This window comes from Chiloscyllium plagiosum, chromosome 13 (genome assembly GCF_004010195.1).
Source record: "Chiloscyllium plagiosum isolate BGI_BamShark_2017 chromosome 13, ASM401019v2, whole genome shotgun sequence".
Classification (NCBI taxonomy): domain Eukaryota; kingdom Metazoa; phylum Chordata; class Chondrichthyes; order Orectolobiformes; family Hemiscylliidae; genus Chiloscyllium; species Chiloscyllium plagiosum.
The window spans coordinates 10,499,749-10,526,757 of NC_057722.1; the positions used below are offsets into that span (position 1 = coordinate 10,499,749).

Consider the following 27,009-nt stretch of genomic DNA (forward strand, 5'->3'; position numbering starts at 1 on the left):
GCAGTTCTGAGAAAGATGGGACCTGTACACCTGAACAGGATCGGGATAAATTTCACTGCAGGGAAATTTGCTAGTGCTGTTGGGGAGGGTTAAATTGGTAGGGCGATGGGAACCTAGAGAACATCCCGAGCAGGGAACGGGAGGCAGAAATTTAGTGAGTAGTTCTAAAAAATTGAAGAAGCAGAGGTTAAAAAGTGAACAGCACAGGAATTTGGCAGCATTAAATGAAAGGAATACAGCAAATAAAGCTGATAAGCTGAGGGCTCAGGTAGACACATAATTTCCTGAGGCACAAGTGGGTGCTGCAGATGCTAGAGGTTAAAGACAAGATTAGAATCAATAAACCTGACCTAGAGTCACATTGACAGGAATGATGCAGGACTATTGCCCGAAACGTCGATTTTCCAGCTCCTCGGATGTTGCCTGACCTGCTATGCTTTTCTAACGCCACTCTAATCTTGACATAATTACCTGAGATTGTTGCTATAATGGAAATTTGGCTTAAAGTGGAACAAAGAATGGCAGCTCAACATTCCTAGATATACAATTTTCAAAGAGGATAGAGAAAGAGATTAAAGCAAATAGCATTTTTGGTTAAAGAATCACTTATGGTTGTGAGGCGAGGTGATACTAAATGAAACATCAAATGAGGGCTGATGGGTTGTGCTCAGAAACAAAGAATAGGGGCAGCCATGTTGCTAGGCATGTTGTATAGATCCACAAATAGTGGCAGATTATTAATGGAGCAAATATTTAGATTCATTTCTGAGTGCAAAGACAATAGAACATTAATAGTTGAGAATTTCAACGAACCAGTATTAACTGAAATGCAGTGTGTAAGACCCAGAGGGCAAAACATTCTTGAACTGCTTTCAAGAGAATTTTTTTTAACCAGCACATAACATGCTCAAGAGCGATTCTAATATTAGTCTTAGGATTCAAAGCTGGGCAGGTGGATGAAGTTGTGATGGGTGATTATTTTTGGAGCTAGTGATCATAATACGTTTAGACTTAGAATCAGAGTGAAAAGGGACAAAAGTAAAACAGGAGTAAAAGTCGTACATTGGGGGAAAATACAGTTTATAATGCTGAGAGATGACCTGGCAAAAGTAGACTGATTAAAGCTACTGGAAGGAAGGTCAGTGACAAATCACTGGGAAGCATTCAAATGTGAGATTCTATGGGCACAGTGTAGATATGCGCTCATATTGTAATAGGATGGTACTGTCAAATCTAAAGCATACTGGATAAACTGGAGTAAGAAAATGGAGTTTGTGACAACCTTAAAGAAATGGAATTTTTTTGGAAGCTTAGAAGGGTTTAGAAAGTACAAGGATGATATGAGAAAGGAAAATAGGAAAGTAAAGGGAGGATACAAAATTGTATTGGCTCGTAATGTTATGGGATGTCAGTACATTGAGAGCAAGAGGATGAATAAGGAAAGGGGAAAGCCTATCAGAGCAGCATGTGGTAAACCTGTGTGTGTATGCAGAAGATGTGGGCAGGGTTTTTAATGAATACCTTACCTCTGACTTCACAAAGGAGACAGAAGATGCAGACTTTCCATGGTTCTACATGTAGCACTGGTTTTTGTTTGTTTATGCTATGAGTGACATCCTGAAAAATCTTCAATGTGTTTCTCAAACATGATTTCCTTTTCATAAATCCATTTTGACTCTGCCCAACTTTCCCATTCTTTCTAAATTTTCAGTTATCACAGCCTTAAAATAATGGATTCTAACATTTTCCCAACTAATGCCAAGAATTACAAGTCTGTAATTCTTCACTCTCTCTCTTTCTCTATTCATAAATAGTGAAGTAACATTCAGTACCTTCCAGTCAGCAGGAACGATTCAAGAATCTATAGAATTATGAAAGGTAACCAGCAACTACTGCTTTCGGAGATTTATCAATGTTTAATTCAGCTCATTCCTAAAGTACAGTCTCTTCTTACTAATAATCCTTATTTTAGTACTTCAGTTACATTAGTCTTCTCGTATTTCAGGGGGATGTTCTGTATCTTGTATCTTTCTCCTTGAAGATAGACACAAAGTAACTGTTTAGTTTCTTTATCATTTCCCTGTTCTCCACTATAAAGTGCTCAGTTCCCATTTGTAATGGGTTCATATCCTACCCTTGTTAATCTTTTTTTTCTTTCACACGCCAATTGAAGCTTTTATAGCCCTTCTTTACATTCTTCATTAGCTTGCATCCACATTATCTTTTCTCTTTCTCCTCAATCTCATTGTTCTCCTTTGCTGGGTCCTAAATTTCTGCCATTCCTTGGACTTTATGGAGTAAGTCGGCCAAATGCAGTTCAATGGAATACAGCTTTATCTAAGTACTTACCTAACGCAGAATTTTGCGAGAGAGGGAATCCAGCACAGTGAGGAAAGAGCTGTTGTTTTAGCTTTTTTTACAGAACAAGGAGTGTGAGCTAGAGTGGGAGACCTGAGAGCTGTGGTCCAAAAGGAAGCGTTAGGTAGATGGTTTGTAATGAGTTTTAAGAATCTTTTCCCCTCTAAATTGCAACAATATTTTAAATTCAGACCAAGAAAGCATAAGTACTAAGAAATGTAAGCAGCTAAAACACAATCAGAACAGAGCAGCAGGACAGCATAGAAAGCAAGTAATGAAGGAAGACGGAATTTGCACATTCTCTCCGTGTCTGCCTGGGTTTCCTCCGGGTGCTCCGGTTTCCTCCCACAGTCCAAAGATGTGCAGGTCAGGTGAATTGGCCATGAGAAATTGCCCATAGTGTTAGGTGCATTAGTCAGATGGAAATGGGTCTGGGTGGGTCACTCTTCGGAGGGTCGGTGTGGACTTGTTGGGCTGCTTCCACACTGTAGGGAATCTAATCTAATCTAATCTAATCTAATCTAATATAATCTACATTAAAGACAAGGGAATAATTAGAATTTAGAATGAACAGCTTGAAAAGATGGTTTGAAGTAAATTGGATGGCAATTCTATTAAAAGTGAATTAAAATGTCTACATAGCAACAGACATAGTGACTACAATGAAACAGGAAATCTGGAGGTAATCATGCATTGGGAGGAACTGGACATAGTACTGATTATTGGGATATGCCCAATGAAAATTCAGACCTGGGAATTAAACAGTGCAGAGTGTGATATATTTAGAAAAGATAGAGATAGCAAACGTAAAGCTAAAGTCTCTGTATTTATCCAGGAAACCTCATGGCAATTGAAAATGGTAATGCAGTAAGTCAAAAATAGTATCCATATAGAAAAACATAAAAGATAGGGACAAAACAATCACGCTATTAGGTGAAGATTACAAAGCACATAATAGTGGAAGGAAAGTTGTGGAAGAATTATTGAGACAGGCTGGAGAATTTAGTAAAAAGAATAATAATCAAGTGTGTTTTTTTTACATATTCATTGGTGAAATGTGACTGTCGCTGGCTGAGCCAGCATCTGTTCTCTGCTGAGAAGTTGATGTTGAGCTGCTTCCTTGAACTGTTGCAGTCCATGTTCTGTGGGTGAACCCACATTGCTATTAGGAAGTGAGTTACAACATTTTGACCCAGTGACAGTGAAGAAACACCTATATTGTTGCGAGTCAGGATGGTAAGTGGTTTGGAAGGATCCTTGCGGGTACTTGTGTTCCGATGTATCTTCTGCCCTTGCCAATTAAGGTAGTCCTGTCATGGGTTTCAACTGCCCTGGTATTAACTGGGCATTTAAAGGGGATAAGTTAATGCATTCCTATTATATGTATTGGACTCTTTCCTAACCCAACAGGTGACCAAAAAACAACAAATGTATATTCAGTATTAAATCAAGTAATGAGGAAAGAACTACAGCAGACAAAAAAGAAAAGGTAGAGAAACATCTAGGCAGTAAGAACTATAACATAATATGCTTTAAGATAATGATCAAGAAAAATATTACTGTGGCAAAATCCAAAGAATAAAGGATAAAATATTTTGATAGGCTGAGACTGCAACTTTGAAAAGTAAAATGAGCAACAATGTTGGCAAACAATGATCTAGAACAACAATGAGAAACATTTAAATCAACATTCATCAGAGTGCAGCAAAAGGAAAGAACAAATAAATCACAAGTGCATCTCCTTAGATGAATAAATGCATAGTGGAACAATTGGGGGTTAGATTAGATTACATTACAGTGTGGAAACAGGCCCTTCGGCCCAACAAGTCCACACCGACCCGCCGAAGCGCAACCCACCCATACCCCTACATTTACCCCTTACCTAACACTACGGGCAATTTAGCATGGCCAATTCACCTAACCTGCACGTCTTTGGACTGTGGAAGGAAACCAGAGCACCCGGAGGAAACCCACGCAGACACGGGGAGAATGTGCAAACTGCACACAGTCAGTCACCTGAGGCGGGAATTGAACCCGGGTCTCAGGCGCTGTGAGCACCACTGTGCCACCGTGCCGCCCTAGGATAGAGGCTTACATTAAATTGAAGGGAAGTTTGACAAATAAAACAGAAACAATAGAGCAGTGTGGTGAAGAGGTGAATAATAATCAAACACAAAGGGATAGGAATATATGCAGAAGAGTGCAGCAGAAATTAGAACCGGAGTAAGTATTGGTGAAAAGCCAAAGCTTAAAGCTCTTTATTTGGCTATAACAAGATAGATGAGTTTATGGCGTCAATAGAAATAAATTATCATGATTTGATAGCTACTGCGGAGACTTGGTTACAGATTGAGAATGTGGCGCTAGAAAAGCAAGCCGTTCAGGCAGTAGGAGAGTCAATGGTTTGAACACAAGCTCTTCAGTGGAAATGAGGGTTTGGCCCAAGGGGGCTGAGAGATAAATGGGAGGGGGGTTGGTAGGAATTTAGCTGAGAATGCGATAGGTAGATGAAGTAGGGAATGTGATAGGTAAATGAAGGTGGGGGGGTGATGGTGATAGGTCGGAAAGGAGGGTGGACGGTAGGTGGGAAGGAAGATGGACAGGTAGCACAGTTCAAGAGGGTAGTGCCGAGTTGGAGGATTAGATCTGGGATAAAGTGGGGGAGGGGAAATGAAGAAAATGGTGAAATCCACATTGATCCTTTGTGGTTGGAGGGCATTCTTCCTCCAGGCATGGGTTGGCTAGAGTTTGGCGGTAGAGGAGGCCCAGAACTCGCATGTTCTTGGCAGAGTGGGAGAGGGAGTTATCGTGTGAGCCAGGGTCCCTGTTGTTGTAAGGCAGCAGTGCTAACCATCGTGTCACCTTATGAAGGGCACTGCAATTTTTAAGAGTTAAAGTTAACTCCCCTTCCCACTCTGCCAAGGACATACAAGTTCAGGGCCTCCTCAAATGCCAATCTCTAGCCACCTGACGGCTGTAAGAAGAACGCCTCATCTTCCGCCTTGGGACCCTCCAACCACACAAGATCAATGTAGATTTCACCAGTTTCCTCATTTCCCCTCCCCTCACTTTATCCCAGAACCAACCCTCCAACTTGGCACTGCCTTATTGAACTGTCCTACCTGTCCCTCTTCCTTTCCACTGATCCACTCCACCCTCCTTTCCGACGTATCACCTTCACCCACCTCCACCCCCATCTACTTTTCGCATTCCCAGCTACCTTCCCCCCAGTCCCGCCTCCCTCCTGTTTTTCTCTCAGCCACCTTGGGCCAGCCTTTCATTTCTGATGAAGAGCTTATGCTGGAAACATCGACTCTCCTGCTCCTTGGATGCTGCCTGACCGGCTATGCTTTTCCAGCACCACACTCTTTGTCTCTGGTCTCCAGCATCTGCAGTGCTCACTTTCACATGGTTACAGATGACCATAACATTGTACAAACTGGGAAGTATGGAGGCATGTAAAATCATGGAATCTCTACAGTGTGGAAGCAGGCCATTTGGTCCATTGAGTCCATACCGACCCCTGAAAAGCATCCCACTCAGACCTACCCCACATTTCCCATGGCTAATCCACCTAGCCTGCATATCCCTGAACACTTTGAGCAATTTAGCATTGCCAATCCACCCAACCTGCACATCTTTGGATTGTGGGAGGAAACCGGAGCACCTGGAGGAAACCCATGCAGACTTGGAGAGAATGTCCAAACTCCAGACAGATAATTGGCCGAAGCTAACGTTCAGCCAAGGTCCGTGTTGCCGTAAGGCAACAGTGCTAACCACTGAGCCATTGTGTCACCTTATAAAGAGCACTACAATCATCATGAGTGATTTTAATCTGCATATTGGCTGCAAAAATCAGATGGGCAGTGGTATCATGGAAAACAAATTTGTAGGGTGCACCAGAGATTGTCTCTTGGAGCAGTACATTGCAAAACCTATCTGGAAATAAGGTATTTTAGATTTAGTATTGTGGAAGAAGATAGGATTAATAAGACATCTCATAGTTTTGGATCCTCTGCTGGATAGTGATCGCAACAAGATAGAAGATCCAGTTGAGTTTGAGGGGAGCCACTTGGGTCTCAAGTCATTGTCTTCAACTTATGGAAAGGCAATTACTGAGGAATGAAGAAGGGATTGTCTGAGCAGGTTGGGAAAATAGAGAGAGGGGAAGGTCAATGGAGATACGGTGGCAGGCATTTAAGCAAACATTTCATAACGCTCAGAAAAGTTTACTCGTCAAAAAGAAGGAGTTAATGAGAAGGATGAACCACCCATGGTTAAGAAAGACAATCAAGGTGAGTATCCAATCTAAAACTACTACATAGACAGCAGCACACAATTGTGAACCAGAAGATTGGGATTTGTTTTAGGAACTAGTCGTGGATGACTAAAAAGCTAGCAAAGGGGGACAAAATTGACAATGAACGTAAATTGGCAAGAAATGCAAGAACAAATAGCAAGAGCACATAAAAAGGTAATAGCTAAAATGTGTGTGGAATCTTTGGAGAATGCAACTGGGGAATTAAAAGTAGGGAGCAGGGAAATGGCAGATAACTTAAATCAATATTTTGCATCAGTTTTCACAATGGAGGACACTCAACATTCCAATGATAACAGGTAAGCAAGGTATTAGCCAGGGGGAAGATCTTGTAACAGTTCCTGTTGTGAGGAATTTGACAAATTAATGGAACTGAAGGCAGGCAAGTCACTAATACCTGATAGCCTCCATCCAAGGGTTTAAAAGAAATTGGTTGCAGAGATGGTGAAGGTATTGTTTGAGAAATTTTTGAATGTGTTGGATTCTCAATGGGTTCCAGTGGACAGAAAACCACTGATGTGGTGACTCTTCTCAAGAAGGGAGAGCAGGAAATTATAGGCCAGTTAACCTTAATATCTGTAACTGGGAAAATACTAGGGTCCATTATTAAGGAAGAAATAGCAGGACATATAGAAAAGCTTAACTCAGTCAAACAGAGTCAAAATGAAAAGGAAATCATCTTTGACAAATTTGCTGGAGCTCCTTGAGGATGTAACAAGTAGAGTGATTAAGGACAATCAGTAGATGTAGCACATTTGGCATTCCAGAAGGCATTTAATAAGGTGCCACATAAAATGTTATTGCACAAAGCAGGAGCTCATGGTATTAGGGGTAATGCATTTGTGTGAATTAAGGATTGGTTCACTCACTGAACCCAGAGAGTTTGGATTAGTGTGTGTTTTTCAGGTTGGCAAGATATAATTGGTGGAAGTGCCACAAGGATCAGTTGAAGGGCCTCAATTACTTACTACCTATATTAATGATTTGGAGGTGGTGACAAAGGGTAATATATCTAAACTTGTTGATGGGATAAAATAAATGGGAAAGCATGTGTGATGCATACATAAGGAAACTGCAGGGGATGTAGATAGAATGGGCAAAGACTTGGCTGATGGAGTTTGGTATAGAAAAGTGTGAGGAAGAATCAAAATTCAAACTATTATTTAAGTGAAGAGTGAGTCCACAACCATGCTGTGCTGAAGGATTTGGATATTCTTGAGCATGAAACACAAAATATTAGCATGCTGGTGCAGCAAGTAATTAAGAAGGCAAATGGAATTTTGGCCTTTATTATGAGGGGGTTGAAGTTCAAAAATAGACATGCACTGTTACAACTGTACAGGGTGTTGGTGAGGCTGCACCTGGAGTACTACGCACAGTTTTGGTCCCATAGATAGGAAAGGATATATTATCATTACAGGAAGATGAAAAGAGATTTAGTAGACTGATCCTGGGATGAAAAAGTTGGTTTAGTGAGAAAAGCTAATGATTAGAGTTTATTCATTAGAGTTTACAAGAATGAAGGGTAATTGTATTGAAGTATACAAGGTTCAGTGTATACTTGACAGGTTCAACATGAAGAAGGTATTTACACATGTAGTAGAATCTTGAACTGGGGACATAGTTACAGAATAATGGGACATACATTTAAAACTGAAATGCAAAGGAATGTCCTCTATCAGAGGGAAGTGAATATGTGAAATAACTCAGAGTTATGGAAACTAAACCATTGAAACTACTTAACGACAGGGTAGGTAGATTTTGAAATATTGGGGAATTGAGTTGGTATAACAGAGGAGTTGAGACCTGGAGAAGATTAGCCAGGATTGTGTTTAATGGCAGGGTAGGCTTGAGGGGGTACATGACTTACTCCGGGCTCCTATTTCTGATATTCTTAAAGCCCCTGGTCCAGGTGGATTGAATTCACAGATTATGGAAGAACCTAAGCAAGAGGTGGCAGCGGCATTATTACACATAGCTGATAATTAGATAGAAAAGGCTGTAACACCAGAGAGGTGGCTGACACCTAATGTCATTCCTACATTTAAGAAGTGGACAGAAACTTCGCAAGGAATTATGGGTCAGTCAGTATATGTGAATGGCAGGAAAACTTGTGACATTCCAATTAATAGACGGCTTCAAGATAGGAAATTGAAAGTGGGAGTTAAATCAAGAAGTATTCCACAGGGGTCAGTGCTGAGACCATCACTATTGATTACTTACATTAACAATATGACCTTTGGAATCAAAAACACAATTTATCGGTTTACGGATGACACCAAATTGAAGGCATTGTCAATATGACAGAGGGCTGCAACAGTATAACCTTGCAGGATGGATTAATGATTGGCAAATGAATTTTGACACAGAGATAAATAAGGTAGTACATTTTGGTAGGAAGAATAGGGAGGACACATTTTACTTGGAGATTACAAAGTGCGGGGAATAGGAACAAAGGAATTTTGGAGAACAAATATATTCATAATTAAAAGATTTTTCGCAGCTAGCAATCCTTTAAATAAAGCAAACCAAGTCCCCTTCTAAGTTTAGAGGGATTGAATTGAAAAGTAATGAAGTAATAGAAGTGAAGTAAAGCTGTTTTCCAACTTAGATTAGTTCCCACTTAGAGTACTGCATGCAGTTCTGATCGATTTATTATAAAAAGGAAACAGTGGCACTGGAGAGTGTACAAAGAAGATTTGCAAATATGATACTTTTTTTTCTATTTTCTCTTGTAACAAAAGGTTGAGGGATGACCTCACATAGGTATTTATAATTCTGAAGGTTTTTGATAGACTGGATATGGAGAAAATTTTCCCTCTTCGGAGGAAGAGCATAACTAATAGCCATCAATATAAGATAGTTACCAAGAAATCTAACGGGGAATTCAGAAGAAGCCTTCTTATCCCGAGCATAATGAGAATGTGGAATTTATGAGGGCAGCCGTCATCTTGAAATCAAGTACTGTATCAGATTCCACAACCTTCCTAGTGGATGACAAGCAGCTGATTTTACATGCATTAACATTGATTTAGTACTTTTCCTCATCTTATTTGTATGTGGTGGATATCCAAACAGTGCATTTTGGCTGTTACTCTTAGACCAAGAGTCATGATTGTTGACTATATATCTATCTATCGGATGTGTAACTTCATGGACCTAGAATTTGGGGCACTTGTGTGCCAGATATTTTCTGAAGGTCAAGGTCCAGAATCCTGGAAGGGTAGCAGAAAACCATTTGCCATATATTGACAACCAAGTGCATGGTAAGCAGAAGAAGGAGCAGAGGCCAGCGATGCAGTAAAGGCATCATAAAACACAGGCTTTATGCTAAATTACTAAATGCCAAACTATAGAATGACAAATCCATTCCTAAGACACGTTATTGAAAAACAATACATCACAGTGGATCCAAGGAAAGCTCAAGCCAACCATGAATTTCTGGCATAAATTGCATCTCTTGGGTATGTGAATTAAGTGTAAAAGTTTATCACCCATTTAGCCAGTCTTTTACAATCCATAAGAAAGCTGTGCAAAATGGCAACAATAATATTGGAGTCAGGAACAGTCAACAGATTTTGAGTTGACTAAACAGAAGTTGCTGTCTATTGATGTTTCAGTATGTTACAGTTCAGGCTTACTTACGAAAGTATCTGCAGGTACGTTGTTCACAGGAATAGGATCAGTCCTTCTTTCAAGTGCAAACTGATGAAATACAAAAACCAGTCTATTTTATTGAGAAGTTTGTTGGAGACTGAACAGAGGTACACACTATAGAGAAGGAAGTATCAGCAATTACCATGGGGATATGAAAGCTTTGCAGGCTATCTCATAGGAACTGTATTTCCAGATCAAGTTAGGCTACGAGCTTTTGGTGAAATTATTGGTATTGAAAGAAATCTCAAAGATGCCTTTAATTATACAAAGATTCAAGTTTAGGATGATGACATGTGTATTGGAATAGTGTATGTTCCAGGCAAGGCAGAAGTACCACAGCAGCAGTGAATTGAGCAGATGGTGTGGGCCTAATTCTTGTAGTTGAAGTATGGTTTTATTATACAGCAATATCTAAAACTTTACCAGCAAAAGACAACAAAGTCAGACAATTCTGAGCAGTTCCAAAATCTGACAAAGGGGTGTACAAACATCAGACACTGGAGAGACTTCTTCAGCCAGAGAATAGTGGATCTATGGAATTCATTGCCACAGAAGGCTGTGGAGGCCAGGTCATTGAGAACATTTAAGACTGAGATAAATATGTTCTTGAGTATCAAAGGTACAGGGAGGAAGCAAGAGGATGGGATTGAGAAACGTATTAGCCATGATTGAAAGATGGAGCAGATTCGATGGGCTAATGGCTTAATTTCTGCTCCTATGTCTTATGGTCTTATCTCTGTCTGTAAGGGTGGTTGAAATATAATCCAACAGATCAAGTGCTGTAAAGGTGTCAAAAGTAGAAAAGCACAACAATATATGAAAGTTTTTTTTACCATATCAATGCGAAGAGAAATTCTACAGAAACTCAACAGAGATCATCCATGTTGTAAAAGTACAGAGCAAGAGCATGACAATCAGTGTGGTGACCAAGCATTTGGAAAGACATGCAGGGTTAAACTTATAGATCCATATGTGTGTCATACACTGCCTAGAATGAGTGGACCTCAGCATTTTAACCAGCAACACAGGATTTGGAATCAATATGAATACCATTCATTACTCAGGAAGAGACCTTGACCTTGTATCGCATGGAGCTAGTAATGCTTTCTTTGAATGTTTAAAATGAACAGCTACTGCTCTTTCCAGGTGAGTTCCACTAAAGACTTCAGAACCACTTTTTCAGCCAATCTATGGATCAGACACAGACAAAAGCAAAAGTTATCAAACAGGCAGTGTTTGTCTCCTGTTCCAGTTTAAAGTTCACCTAAAAACAAACTTCCTAGCTATTCAACGACAATAAACCTCACAACTTGCTATAAGCTCTTCACTTTACAAGATCCTCACATCAACTTCAACTCAGTGAATTCAAAAGAACATAGGCCTGCTTTGTGGGAGACTGGAGATTGTTAACCAGAGACTATGAGAACTGTAATCTGTAGAAATACATTATTTTTTGTCTGCAACCAATCTTTATGTGCATGGGTGTGTGAGTGAGACTGAGATTGTATGCCATTGCATTTACTTAGGGGTGTCTGAGAGGAATGAACTTCCTTTACTTCTAAACTCACAAAAGCTCACTGATAAATAGTTTAATGGAAGTACACACACAGAAAAGGCATACATTTTCCATACACAACGTTCTGATCATGGGCAGCAAGAAAAATCATACATTTTGTCTGTTGCAGTGCTCAGTGGCAATTAAAAGCTTATTCCATGGGTTTTGAATGCTGGCAGGGTCTGGAGGTGTGTGGGCAATGCCAGATAATGAAACAAACTTTCATTAGTACAGCAGACAATCTCTATTCCATTATGGATGGCATTCTTGTTCTTTATACATCAAAACTTTGCCCTGTACTCCTGTATCCTTGTGCTTGAGTAGACATGACAATAAAATCTAATTCTAATAATATCTATACTAGCTGATGACACAAATGTGAAATTGGGAGTTGTGAAGAGAACACAGAGAGAATTATAAGGTCATCAAGAGGTCATGAGAGCATCAGGAATCAAGTCAAATAACATTGCAAATGTTTGAGAGATTCAGAGGCCTTGTATTTTGGATACAAATAGTCAGGGTGTAAGGCCAGGCTACCTAGCAACACAGATGGTAACCACAGCAAACACAACTAGTTCTAACAGTGTTTCCTTTGCCTTTTAAAATTGCATCAGAAAGAGGATTAAGTTTTCAGCATGACATCGAGCATAGCTGCCAGAAGCTGGCTGCAGAGATAAGAAATGAAACAAAGAATCTTCACATCTCCACTTATAATTCCAGTGCATAAATCTATGTGCTGACCATGTTACTATTTATACAGGTGCATGTGCATGTAATTGTGTATCTGTTTATTTGTGCGTTATGGATATGTATAAGTGTACACATGTACATCAATATATTGAGTAAAATATTCTAGCGCCAAAGAAGCTCTTCAACTGAACTAGTCAATGATTGAGTTTAAACTTTGCATAATTCACCTCCCACATTACTTCATCTCACCATGTTTTTCTAAGCTTTTCTCCCTTATGCTTTCATCTAGCTTCCTTTTGAATGCAATAATTTGTGCTGTTGACCTTTTAACTTATTTCTTTATTTTTCGACTTTTCACCTAAGATTTGTAGCTAGGTACCTTGTACCTGAGATGACGCCATGAATGGCGATATTGTAAACTTTTCACTGTACTCCGGCATCCCTGTACTTGAGAACACGTAACAATAAATACGCAATCCTAATAATTCTAATGATATCTATACCCGCTGACAACACAAAAGTGAGGTTGGGAGTTGTGAGGAGAATGGACAAAGAATTCAAGGTGATTTCGACAAGTTGGAAGGGGGAGCCTACATGTGGCAAAGATAGCACAATGTGAATACACTTTTATACACTTTGTGAAAACTAGAAAGGCAGAGTGTTGCTTAAGTGATGATATATTGGGAAGTCTGGATATACAAAAGGATTTGGATGTGTTTGTACACCCATTAATGAAAATAGACAGGCAGATGCAGCAAGCAATTAGGAAAGCATATTGGCCTTCATTGCAAGAGGATTTGAGTTCAGAGGTGGAGATGTCTTACTGTAGCTTTACAGAACCTTGATGAGACACCACCTGGAGTGTCATGTGCAGATGTGGTCTCCCTACCTAAGAAAGGAAACACTTGCCACAGAGGGAGTGCAGTGGATGTTCACTAGGCTGATACCAGAGATGACAGGACTGTCCAATAAGGAGAGAATGGTTCGAGTGGGCCTGTATTCACTGGAGTTCATAAGGACCCTGAGGCAATCTAATTGAAACATATAAAATTTTAAAATATTTAGACACACTTGCTTCAGGAAGGATCTTTTCCCTGGTTGGGGAGTCTAGAACCAGGAGACAAAACCTTAGGATATTGGGTAAGGTTGGCATGAGAAAACATTTCTTCACTTAAATGGTTATGGGCCTGTAGAATTCAGGAAGTGGTGAAGACCAGGAAACAGAAAGATAACTTTTTAGATTTTGAGGGCAGTAAAGGGTATGGGGAGCAAGTGGGAATATGGTACTGAGATATGAATCAGCCACAATCTTATTGAATGGCACACCAGGCTCGAAGGCCCAAATAGCCTCTCCTGCCACTAATATTCTCCTCAATGACCTCACAAATATCACATCCTAGCCACTGCTGAGTAAATAATTTTCTCCTGAAGTGCTGGTTGGATTTATTAGTGATTAGCCCTATATTCATCGCTCTTAGTTTTGGTTTTCTGCAGTGGAAGTATCTTTTCTACATCTATGCTATCAAGTCCTTTCACAATTCTAAAGACCTCTATTTGGTCATCTCCAAACTTTTATTTCCTAAACAGAAAAGCCCAGCCCGTTCAACTTCATTAAATAAATTTAAGCTCTGCAATCACTTTGTAAAGTTTTTTTTGCATCTCTGTATCCCTTTTAATAACATGCAGCCCAAAACTCAGTATTGTACTTGAAGGGTAGTCTAAACAAGTTTGATTTAACTTTAACATAACTCCTCTACTTTTCATTTTCACTTCTTTAGAAATTAACCCAATGATGTGTTTACTTTTTTGGGGTGCTTGCTAACATGTGCTGAAACTCTTGATGATTTGTGAATCTTGTTTCATTTGCTCCACGACATGTCATAATTTGTAGGAAATATAAATGGCCTTCCTTTTCCTCTCACCAATACATAACGTCACCATCCTATCTATATTCAGCTGTCATTGATGGGCCTATATCACAAGTTTGTTAACATTTTTTATATCTTATCAAAGTCCTCTAATTCAAATGTGCTCACTAATCAGACATTGTGTAAAACAATTGATCTACGTCTCATTCCCAAGTCAAGGCCATTTATAATAGTGGTGAACAGCAATGGTCCCAGCACAAATTCCTATAGGATAACATTTCTCAGCTTCTGTCTGAGCAGCTGCCTTTGACATCACCCATCTCCACTTAACACCACCCATCTCCTCCTGCGGCCTTTGCTTTCTCTTTCTGGTTGTTACACCTGTTCATGTATGGTGCTTGTTTGAATGTATGTTCTTATATACGTGTGTATATTTTTGTCTATCTACATATAATAACGTGTACATGGATTCTTCTGAGAATATATGTGTAAGTAACTATGCAGAGCACAGCCAAGAGTAAATGGGCAGGACCAGCGTTGAAGTAAATCAGAAGGCAGTGAGAAGGTTTCATAGAGTCCATATATTGGAACCTTAAGGGATATGAGGGCAATGGATATTTCTGTGTTTCAGGGAAGCAATACTTTAGAGTGGGACAGTGCAGTGAGGCTTGATTACACCTGCAAGAAGCCAGTTTGGAGGAAGATTATCAGAAATTTAGGATTTTAGTGGAACAATAGAGGAGGAGTGACAAGAAATATTTGGGCCAACAATAAAAGAGGGAAAGACAAGACAGGTTGAGATTGAAAGCAAGGTGAAGGTTCGAGGTAAGTCTGCAGTCATCTATTACTTGATTCAATAGAGCAGAGAGGATCAGGGAGAGGATCAGATTGAAACAGGGAGGAGATCGGAGTGAGGACATCAAAATGAAGATTAGTTTGGATTGAAGAGATAATCAGAATGGAGAAGTGATTGGAGAGGGGTGAGATCAGAGTGGGACAATATTGGAGAGAGTTCTGGGAGATCAGGGAAAGGTTATTGAGAGAGGCAGAGGAGAACAGATGGTGTGAAAGTAGGATAGGGTATTGGAGAGGGGGAGATTGGGTGGAAACTGGGGAGGTGGAGATTGGGGAAATGGAGAGTTGGAGAAGTGAGATTAGGAATGGGGTGATTAGGGAGGTCAAGATTTTGGATGGGAAGATTGGGAGGATGGAGACTGGTGAAATACAGATTAGGAGAGGTGGTTAGAACACTCCTACTTCTTCATAGTCAAATAAGATCATTTTGTTTTTTTTCCTTGCAGCCACTTTCAGTTCCTTGAAGGATCTTTATTTTGTCAGCTTCGTGCCTGAAAGCTGTCTCCAACAGAAACCATTCTGCACTTAGGCACAACATCATTTTAGGAAGGGGCCTGAGATGTGCATTCTTATACTCGTTTCGATTGGAAGGCGTGGAATAATGACAGTCTGCCCATTCCTGGGATAAAGTAATGCATATATACCACAAACCACACTGGGCTTTCCACACATTGTTTATGCCAGTTAAATTTCTAAGGCAGAAACTGAGTCTGAATTCCTCGCTGTTTACCTTGTATGTGCTGTTACAATGCAGGAGCTGAATTGCATAATCGCCTTCAAATACCAAACAGGATTCAATAGTTCCCTATTACCGTCAGTGAATTGTACTGACGTGGGAGTTGATGTTAGGATATATATACAAGCTACATATACCCATCAGGAATAATTGTCCAGTGTGTAGTATGTGTGACACAAGCTGGGAGAATGTTTTTCATTACATGAGGAGCAAAACACTCTTACCTGCAGATAGAGGGCACCACTGACAAACATGGTAAATAGATGACTGTTGCTATCCAGACCATAAACTGTTTCCAGTGAGCTGTGGGGAATGAAGAGAGCATTCTAGTTATTTATCATGATTAGTTTTAAACAGTTACTTCAGCCTATTCCTCATCCTGTTCAGAAATAGCTCAGTCAAGAGAGCGTTAGACTGAAGATCTAAAGATCTGTGTGGAGTTTGCACATTCTCCATCGTGTCTGCGTGGGTTTCCTCCGGGTGCTCCGGTTTCCTCCCAAAGTCCAAAGATGTGCAGGTCAGGTGAATTGGCCATGCTAAATTGCCCGTAGTGTTAGGTGTGTTAGTCAGAGGGAAATAGGTCTGGGTGGGTTACTCTTCGGAGGGTTGGTATGGATTGGTTGGGCCGAAGGGCCTGATCCACACTGCAGGGAATCAATTTGAGTCAAATCGACTTCCTCCAATTTGCCCTCCTGTGAGATAGGAGACTGAGCAATTAGGGTGAGTGCTATTGTATATACTCCACTGCTCCATGTACCCCAGTCCTGCCTTCTGCACTGCAACTGGCAAAATTCCCTGTAGTGACTGGCTGTTTAACAGCAATCTATAACTCACATTACAGAAGGAGAGCATTTTCCCATTGCAGATATGCCAACACTAGCCCTTTAACTCTAATCCTTTTCCCTGCATTCTTTCCAATTCTTCCTGCTCCATCTTTATAAACCTCAGAGTAAAATCTATCAAACATTCTCTTTGTTTCTTTCTGGAACTATAAACTTCCTCACTTTCTGTTTGCAATGGGAGAACATTATGCCTTATGCAGTCTGTACAGGAGCTAGTACTAAAATACACACAACTTATACAATAAGAGACAGTAGTGAATCCTGTCCATTTACTCCATTTGCACTGTATGGTTTACAATTGTGAGACACGATCTCTGTGTAGTAATACTATATTTATTTTTAATGTTTAGAATAATGTAATGAATTTGTTTCATAGTAGAAAAGCAAATTATAACTACAACAAAATAATATTTGATGGCCCTAATATGGTGTATAATTTTAATATAACAATGTGGTTATAATGTAGCACCATTGTATTCTTGAAATATAGCCAGGCTATAAATTCTGTGTCTTACAATTGTGCACCCCACAACCACCTGATGAAGGAGCGGCGCTCCGAAAGCTAGTGCATCCAATTAAACCTGTTGGGACTATAACCTGGTGTTGTGTGATTTGTAACTTTGTACACCCCAGTCCAACACCGGCATCTCCGAATCATGATTACCTATGAATGGTTGCAATACTGAATGCTGTACAGAAACATTGTAGATCTGCAATGTCGCAACAGTGGCAGGGTTATATAACAGTAACATTGTCTGTATTATAACAACATTGTATGATTGTAATTCCCCACTAAACCTCTACTTTTTCTCCTCCTTTAACATCCGTAAAAACAATCTTTCAAACCAAACCTTTTTTTCAAAAGTTATTGCGTTGTTTCCTTATATGGCTTGGTATCAAATGTTATTTAACCCCTGTTAGGTTTGTTTACCAGATTAAATGGATTTTTGAAATACAAGCTATTGTTGCAGCTTTCTGGTTGTGGTCCTGAACTCACAACTCAAATGGTGTGTCCAAGTCACAGTAAGGTGAGAGGTGATATTTGCAAGCTGTACAGACCCAGACTGTATTGTCAGCCATAACCTGGATATCAGAGGGTGTGCTGTATATACAAAGAAATATGTTTTAATTAGCATTAGACAAGAGTCTGTTTCACAACTCATTCTTTCCCTTTCGGTTGTTGCTTGTCCAGACAGAACAACATCGATGGTGTACATCAGGGATAAGACTGCAGGACCAATCGCTGCCAGTGAAAGAGGCTCTGTTTTTACACTCAGACAGGACTGAGCTTTGTTTGAATTTTTGTTGCAGACAGTGAACGGATGAGAGGAAGATACAGAGATTATAATCTGTCCACAGTAACTGCAGATCCTGTAAATAGATCTCATTCAAATAATTTAAGCACAGGCACAGGGAATGTGGGTTGCTTTTCTGCCAGCTTCAGAAAAGCTGCTGTAAGACAGAACATTTCTCACTCTTTCTGTAAATACCATGTGCAGTCAGGTAAGCAAAATCAGGGCTGGCGGAGCTGAAATTCTTTCTGTTTCATCTCATCCAGTTTGTGCATTAATCCCTCTCAAATCGGGCACAATACAGATTAAGCAGCACTAGGACAAATATACGTTCACACTGCCTTTTCCAGCACTATCACATCAACAGCAGCATCAACTCGATTCAGAATAAAACACAAGACAAGTTGGATACAGACTAAAGCTCTGAAGGCAAAGCAAACACATTATTGCTAAGTAAGGGTATCGCTACGCTATCCCATTAAATAGAGTCATACAGTCATAGAGATGTACAGCACGGAAACAGACCCTTTGGTTCAACTCTTCCATGCCAACCAGATATCCCAACCCAGTCTAGTCCCTCCTGCCAGCACCTGGCCCATATTCCTCCTAACCCTTCCTATTCAAATACCCATCCAGATGCCTTTTAAATGTTGGAATTGTACTAGCCTCCACCACTTCCTCTGGTAACTCTTTCCATACACATACCACCCTTTGAGTGAAAAAGTTGCCTCTTAGGTCTTTTTTGTATCTTTCCCCTCTCACCCTAAACCTATGCCCTCTAGTTCTGCACTCCCCCACCCCAGGGAAAAGACTTTGTCTATTTATCCTATCCATGACCATCAGGATTTTATAGACCTCTCTAAGGTCACCCCTCAGCCTCCGATGCTCCAGGGAAAACAGCCCTAGCCTATTCAATCTCCCCCTATAGCTCAAGTCCTCCAACCCTGGCAACATCCTTGTAAATCTTTTCTGAACCCTTTCAAATTTCACAACATCTTTCCGATAGGAAGGAGACCAGAATTGCACACAATATTCTAACAGTATTTTCAGTTAGATACAAAATAAAATTGTCACCACAGTATCAAGCTAGTTGAATGTAAGGATATTGCTAATGTCGATAATGAACTTTCAGTAGGTATCCAATAACATTCTAAACAAGAGTCCTATTAGACATGAAGCATTATCTCTGTTGAGTATTCCATAATGTATAAATGATACACAGTGGTAATATTGTATTCATGAATGGTTTTGATCATTAATACTATGAAACTATAAGATTACAAGATGTAGGGAGCAGGTATAAGCCATTCACCCTCAAAGTTTGTGAGAAGATTTATAGCTCGGGTGCTGGTTTTTGTGGTTCTGTTCGCCGAGCTGGGAATTTGTGTTGCAGACGTTTCGTCCCCTATCTAGGTGACATCCTCAGTGCTTGGGAGCCTCCTGTGAAGCGCTTCTGTGGGGATGTTTCCTCCAGCATTTATAGTGGTTTGAATCTGCCGCTTCCGGTTATCAGTTCCAACTGTCCGTTGCAGTGGTCGGTATATTGGGTCCAGGTCGATGTGCTTATTGATTGAATCTGTGGGTGAGTTGTTGTCTGAGGGTGGCTGTTGGTTTGTGTGCTGTTATGAGTTCTAGTGGTCGCAGTAGTCTGGCTGTCAGTTCAGAAATGTTTTTGATGTATGGTAAAGTGGCTAGTCCTTTGGGTTGTGGCATGTCCTCATTCCGTTGTCTTTCCCTTAGGCATCTGTTGATGAAATTGCACGGGTATCCGTTTTTGGCGAATAGGTGTTCTTCTTCCTCTTTAATGCAATTCTGGTGTACTGCAGTGTGTTGTGGCCCTTTTGAATAGTGTCTTGATGCAACTTCTTTTGTGTGTGTTGGGGTGGTTGCTTTTGTAGTTCAGGACTTGGACTGTGTGTGTGGCTTTCCTGTATACCTTTGTGGTGAATACCTTTGCAAGGACTGCACAAAACACTACATAGGACAAACAGGAAGACAGCTAACGATCCGCATCCATGAACACCAACTAGCCATGAAACAACACGACCAGCTATCATTAGTAGCCACACACACAGATGACAAGCAACATGAGTTTGACTGGGACAACATTACTATTATAGGACAAGCCAAACAGAGAACAGCCAGGGAATTCCTAGAGGCATGGCACTCATCCACAGATTCAATCAATAAGCACATCGACCTGGACCCAATATACCGACCACTGCAACGGACAGCTGGAACTGACAACCGGAAGCGGCAGATTCAAACCACTATAAATGCCGGAGGAAAGATCACAGAAGCGCTTCACAGGAGGCTCCCAAGCACTGAGGATGTCACCTAGACAGGGGACGAAACGTCTGCAACACAAATTCCCAGCTCGGCGAACAGAACCACAACAGCTATTCGCCCTGTTGAGTCCGCTCCACTTGATGTGATCAAGGCTGATCTGATAATCCTCAACTCCACTTTCCTGCCTTTCCCCATTACGCTTGATTCCCTCCCTGATTAAAGTCTGTCTCTCTCAGCCCTAATGACCCAGCCTGTACAGCCGACTGGGGTTAAAAAAAATTCTACAAATTCACTACCCCCTAAGAGATGAAATTCCTCCACATCTCTGTCTTAAATGTACAACTTCTAATTGTTAGAATATGCCTTCTGGTTCAAGACTCTCCCACAAGGAGAAATTAACTATCTGCATTTGCTCTCTCAAGTCCCTTAAGAATCTTAAATGTCTCTTGATACAATTACTATTCACTACATTAAGTATTAGGTCACTGAAAGAAAGGATCGCCCATGTTTCTTTAACTGGTTAAGATTTCCAAATTGCCTCTTCACTTTCTCGCACTTTTGACATTTTAACCACTTTGTCCACATCTTTCCTAGGCTGCTTCTTCACTCAAGTGAGACCTCGCATTCTAAATTATCTTCTCAGTTTTGCCTCACCTTTCGGTGTTCCAACATTGGTTGTGCTGCCCCCATGAGGGCAACTTTTATTACTGCAGCTCCATTCCTTCCCTCACCTTAGTTCCATGTCCCATTCCCACCTGTAGATTGCACGTCTGTTCCCCAGCTCATTCTGAATCAAGCTGAGCCTCCGTTAAAGTGTAGAATCTCTCCACCATTCACAATGCACCCATCTCTTGGATTTGCTTGAACTGTCCAGTGGAAAAGAGTTGTCCGCAACTGCATCAAAAAATACTGCTACTTTTTGACAATTCGGTTGGGATTCTAGATCAATTTCATCTCCTCCATACCCTCATCCCATCCAAACCTCCTTAAGTCCAACACTCCTGAAATATGGATAATGGGGCCAGAACTGAACACAGCCTATGATATCAAGAACAGTAGACAAAAGAGAAAGGTTGGAAGATCTTTCTATTTTCAGGAATCAATCTTTCCCCTCCCCTCCCAGAGCCCTGAAGAGAAATGTGGAGGCTTAATATTGGACAGCAGTAGAAAAGAGTTTAAACATAAAAAGGGTGAGCGCAGAGCTGGAGTAATAAGGATAGACTTGTTAGACGTTGGGCAGCACTTAGGGTTTGGTTAGAGTGAGTAAGCTGAGCAGAACTCCACCATTTGGAGAGAGGGCTGGAACAGGAAAGTGTTTGTCTGGGGAAAAGGGAAAAACACAGAATTCTCACGGGCCTTGAAAATGATTCCTTTTTTACAATCTTGTCTATGCTGACCAAGTATAAACTTAAACTAATCAAGAAATAGTAGGTTCAGTACAATACTGCAATCATTCTGTGCCTTTTCTATCTTCAGACTCTGTTAATAAGATGTTAAGAGAGTTCTGTTTCAAGCATGTATTTGGCTTAATTCTGTCTATGAATTGAACAAGACAGGTTTGAAGTGTTTGGTTAGCTGTTGGCTGGAATCAATGTTAATGTCAACTGCAAGTGCCCAACTCGTGATATATATCCTAATTGGACAGACTGTCAGTGCAATACAATTTAAGATTGATGCATTGCTGATGTTCTGCCACTAAACTCCACTTTATATTTAGTATTTACTAATTTATGGAATGTGTAACTGAGATAAATTAGGAATCGCACTAGCATAGAATTGCTACTGTGCAGAAAGAGGCCATTCAATCCATTGCGCTTGCTCTGTCTCTTCATTACCGAGTGTCAATCTCCTGCCTTTCCCCCATATCCCTGTACACTATTTCTATCCAAATAACCACCCAATGCTCCCTTGAATGCCTCAACTGAAGCTGCCTCCACCACACTTGCAGGTAGAGCATTCCAGACCCTAACCACTCGTGCTGTGAAAAAGTTATTTCTCACTTCACCCTTGCTTCTTCTGCACATCACTTTAATGCCATGCCTTCTTGTTCTTATTCCTTTATCAAGTAGGAACAGCTTCTCCCCATCTACGCTGTCCATCCCACTTGTGAATTTGGAAACCTTTATTAAATCTCCTCTCTTCACTCCAACGAGGACAGTCTCAATTTCTTCAATTAATCCTCATTACTGAAGTTTCTCATTCCTGGAAGTATGCTTGCAAATCGTTACTGCACTCTCTCCAATGCGTTCGCATCTTTCATATGGTGTGGCAACCACAATACTACACAACACTCCAGCTAAGAACTAACAAGTGATGTGTACATGTTCATCATCATCTCTCCACTCTTGTACTCCCTACTGTTATCAATAAAGCTGAGTAAACCATGTCCTTTACTTATTGTTCTCTTCATTTGTCCTGCCACCTTCAACAATCTGTGCATGTATACACTCAGGTTCCTGTATGCCTGCCTCCTATTTAGAATTGTATCTCTGTGGTGGTTGCCACAAAGTCAACTAGCTTGATCCTCATAGAATGTGAGTTCCCTGATTGGGGCTGTTAATCTGATCCAGTCATGATGTGAAGGAGCCAATGTTAGACTGGGGTCAGCAAAGTCAAAAATCACATAACACCAGGTTACAGTCTAACAGGTTTACTTGTTAGAGCCCCACTCCTTGTTCAGGCCACTAGTGAGAGAGAATACATCAGGCACAGAATTTATAGCAAAAGGTCAAAGGGTCATACAACTTATGTGAATGTATTGAACAAACCTAGATGGTTAGTAGGTCTTTAGTCAGTTAGAATGGAGGTGCAACTTTTGCCTGATTAATATGTAAATCTCTGCACGAGGATAACTTCAAATTTTATCAGAATTACAGTAAAAACCACACAACACCAGATTATAGTCCAAAACGTCTGAAAGCTAGTGCTTCCAAATAAACCTGCTGGACTATCATCTGGTGTTGTGTGACTTTTAACTGTGTCCACCCCAGTCCAATATCAGCTCCTTCACATCAGAATGAAGGTGACACTTTAGATCAGACAATGCATTTTAGGTGTGAGGCCCTGTTTCAAGTCAGTTTGTATCTCATATTGGAGCCAGACTGGTTTTATTTCCAAAGTAGGAATTTACAAGATGCTACATTGACTGACTGTCTCCAGATTGTGTGCTTTTTGAACAAAATAGAATGTACCTGTAGAGGGATTTGTGTGTGTGTTTGTGGGTGGGGGGAGTGAGAGGGGAAGAGAGTGTGTTGTGCTTGAGAGAGAGTGTGTGTGAGTGTGAGATAGTATATGCCTGTGAGAGAGTGCAAGTGTGTGTGTGTGAGAGAGTGTATGTGGCTATGAGAGAAGGTCTGTGTGAGTATGTGAGCTGACTAAAACGATAAATATCAGGGATGTTGAGATCCAGATGCCTGATTCAGTGAGATACAATGCTGTTGTCAAAGTCTATTGATGATAAAATGCCAGCCTCTGAAGAGTTATTTCACTGCTTATTTTGTATTGCCTTTGAATAGTCTTCTTACCAAAATGCATCATCTCTGCATTGAGATGGAGTCGCCCTGCACCAGATGATATCTTGGAGGTGAAAAAGATTGTGGATAACAATGAAAAACTGGGAGATAGCAAATCAGTTCCATATTTTACAGCAGCCCAATGCTCTTTTCCATTCATGCCAACAGAACAAGACATTGGGCTCGGTTATATGGCTGCTTGTGCTATCAATCACTGAGTTGGCATTGTCAAGCACTGTCACCATCACCATCCTCATCCCCTCTCAAATCCAACTCTCTGGGAACTCTGGACAAGAAAGTCAGAACCAAACACAATCTAAGATTGTATAAGAAAAAAAAACAAATGAAGCTAACAGGACCCTTTTTAATCTAGGGATCAATTACTCCTCTCTTCATATCCTACAATACTATTTCTGTCCCTTGCCTATTACCAATGTGATCAGGAATGTTTTGTTAATTCACTTCACAATTTTGCTGGTCGCTTCGTGTTAAATCTGAGATCTAGATCTCGTTGGATTTGCTTATTGTTCCGCTGCAGAATTGTGTTTGATGGTCCCTTGGCAACAGTGGATTATTATCACTTACGCATTATGCTGGCAGAGAGATTCAATGCAGATGAGGATTCGGATATTATCATGTGGTCTACTGTGCCTTCTTCTCTGGTGCTCTCTGTGCTCTGAAAAACAAAGAGGAAACACATTGATATCAGTGAAAACAAAAAGATTTTCAGTTCCAATGAGGGAGTTCCAGTGAAGTGCCCACCCACAGCAGAGCTGTAGGGTCTGAGCTGGAATTGGAGTGGCCCTTTCCACCTCTTGCTCAGCTGCCAATGCCACCATGGCCATACACAATGTGGGGAAATGAAAGGTTAACTTCCTGAATGCTCTGCCTTAAAGGAGTCTGGCTGAAAATCAGCAAAGCAGTGTGTGCATCTCTATGTCTGCCATCCACTTCTTCCAAGTGAGGCTTGGGCACTCGTGTTGATGTGGATTCATCCCGAATATCACTTCCCACTAGGTTCTCCTACTCGCCTACTCTTTATGCCGTTTTGGTACAGAATTGTTCAGAACAAAGAGTGCACTGCTTCACTGGTTATGTACATCAAAATCAATCAATCAAACTCGCCTTGCCTTGACAGGTCTTAACTGCGCTGCCTGGAATTAGCAGGAGGCCTTATAATCTGTCAGCGCAGTGACATTAGGAGTTTGTTGATGGCATTGAGGAATAAGGGAATAGCTTTGGAAGGTGACATTGAGATAAATGACCAGCCATGATCTAATAGAATAGGCTTGATGGGCTGAATGACCAACTCCTGTTCATTGATTTGAAATAAGACGTATGTGAATAAGACAAATGACATGGTAAATGATAAATGTTGATCCTCTGGTGATAATAATTAGTTAGTGTTTGCACAATTTTGCTTTATCTGGCTGTGTAGGCCTCAAGGTCTACGCTTGGTAATGACTTCCGAAATCAGAAAGAGAATGATTGCTCGGTCCATTATGTCCTACACAGGGATTGGGCAGTTAGTTAGTTCAGTTGGCTGGATGGCTGGTTTGTGATGCAGAGTGTTGGCAACAGCGTGGGTTTAATTCCTACACTAGCTGAGGTTACCATGAAAGACTCACTTTCTCAATCTTTCTCCTTGGCTGATATTTGGTGACCCTCACGGTAAGACACCCACCAATCATCTCTCTCTAATGAGAGAGTAGGGCTACGGTGACTTTACCTTCATATGTGATGACAGAAAGACAACTTGCAGGAAAGTGAATGCGTGTGCTTAGTCTTGGACTGTATTCACTAATAGTAACTTAGCAGTGATCAGAAAACTGTTGACACAAGATTATTTAATCTGAAGTGTAATTGGCTCATATCTTAGGAATGTCAGAGTATAAACTACAGCTGCTGCTTGGAAAGCTAGCCATTGCCTTTGTGGGTAGTGGTGAGGGAGGTGATAGGCAGAAATGTTGCCTGGAGTATGGAGGTTGCTCCTCCTCAAAAGGCTCCTTTAAGATTTTCAGAAAATTTCCAGGCTACTGCATCGAGCTGTAATTACACTCAAATTTCTTTCAGAAGCTGAACCTGGAAGTCTTTTTTTCACTTCATGTAGGAAACACTCTGCTTAGTAACTGTCAGGTTGACCTTCGAAAGGCTTCTTTTCTGATTCCTGGATAGAGTCATACAGCATGGTCCAACACGTCCATCCTGACTAGGTTTCCCAACTGGTCCCATTGTTTGCGTTTGGCCCATATCCCTCTTTTTTTTTTATCTGTCCAAATGCCTTTTAAATGTTGTAACTGTACCTGCATCTACCACTTCCTCTGCAGAGAGAAGCTGACAGAGTCACTACATTTTGGTTTTCATGACTGCCTAGAAACTCTGTACTGTAAAAACAGATGTTACTCAACGTGGTGGATCATCTTCTGCCATTTCTCCCATCTCCAGTGAGACACCAAGCACATCTTCCCTTGACCTTTCCTCTCAGCATTCCATAGGAACTGGTCACACTGGTCCACGCCTCAATCACCTCTTACTTTTCTATGGCTTCCTCTGCAGACAAGCAAAGGAGATGCATTGCTTGTTCGTTTACTTTCTCCCTCCTCACTGACCAAGACCCCAAACACTCCTTCCAGGAGAAACAAGCGTTGACATGTTCCTCTTACAATCGAGCCTACTGTATTCACCACAAGTCTCCTCTGTATTAGGGAATCTGAAGGTAGACTAGTTAGACTTCGTGAAACATATGCACTCAGTGTTGCCATCTAGTATGATCTGAGAAATGCCTGAGACATAATGGAATGAAGGAATACGTGATGGACATATTAAGGAAGAGTTAATTGGGGTGTAAATTGGCTGTATGAATATGGGAGCTTGTAATCAGTGGCGTATGAGTTTTATGGAATGTGGCTGGTTGAAATAAAAATCTCACATAAAAGTGTGGATTGAATTCAGTTTAAATACATTTATCATTTGGAGAATGGCATTTGGTCTACAAGGATAACCCCAAGCTTTTAGTTACTTGTCATTTTAATTCCCC

At 40.7% G+C, this 27,009-nt stretch overlaps 1 protein-coding gene across 2 annotated transcripts in view; it reads right to left on the minus strand.

Moving 5' to 3' along the window:
* LOC122555748 (erythroferrone-like) overlaps positions 1-27,009 on the minus strand; it is an 89,547-nt gene that overhangs the window by 17,471 nt on the left and 45,067 nt on the right. The window contains exons 6-8 of one of the 2 annotated variants that reach the window (XM_043701830.1): positions 24,558-24,648; positions 16,262-16,340; positions 10,322-10,381 (exon numbers count right to left, since the gene is read on the minus strand). In XM_043701830.1, the coding sequence (XP_043557765.1) occupies positions 10,322-10,381; positions 16,262-16,340; positions 24,558-24,648 (230 nt within the window). The remainder of the gene's footprint in view (positions 1-10,321; positions 10,382-16,261; positions 16,341-24,557; positions 24,649-27,009) is intronic. The other variant, XM_043701831.1, reaches the window with a different exon arrangement.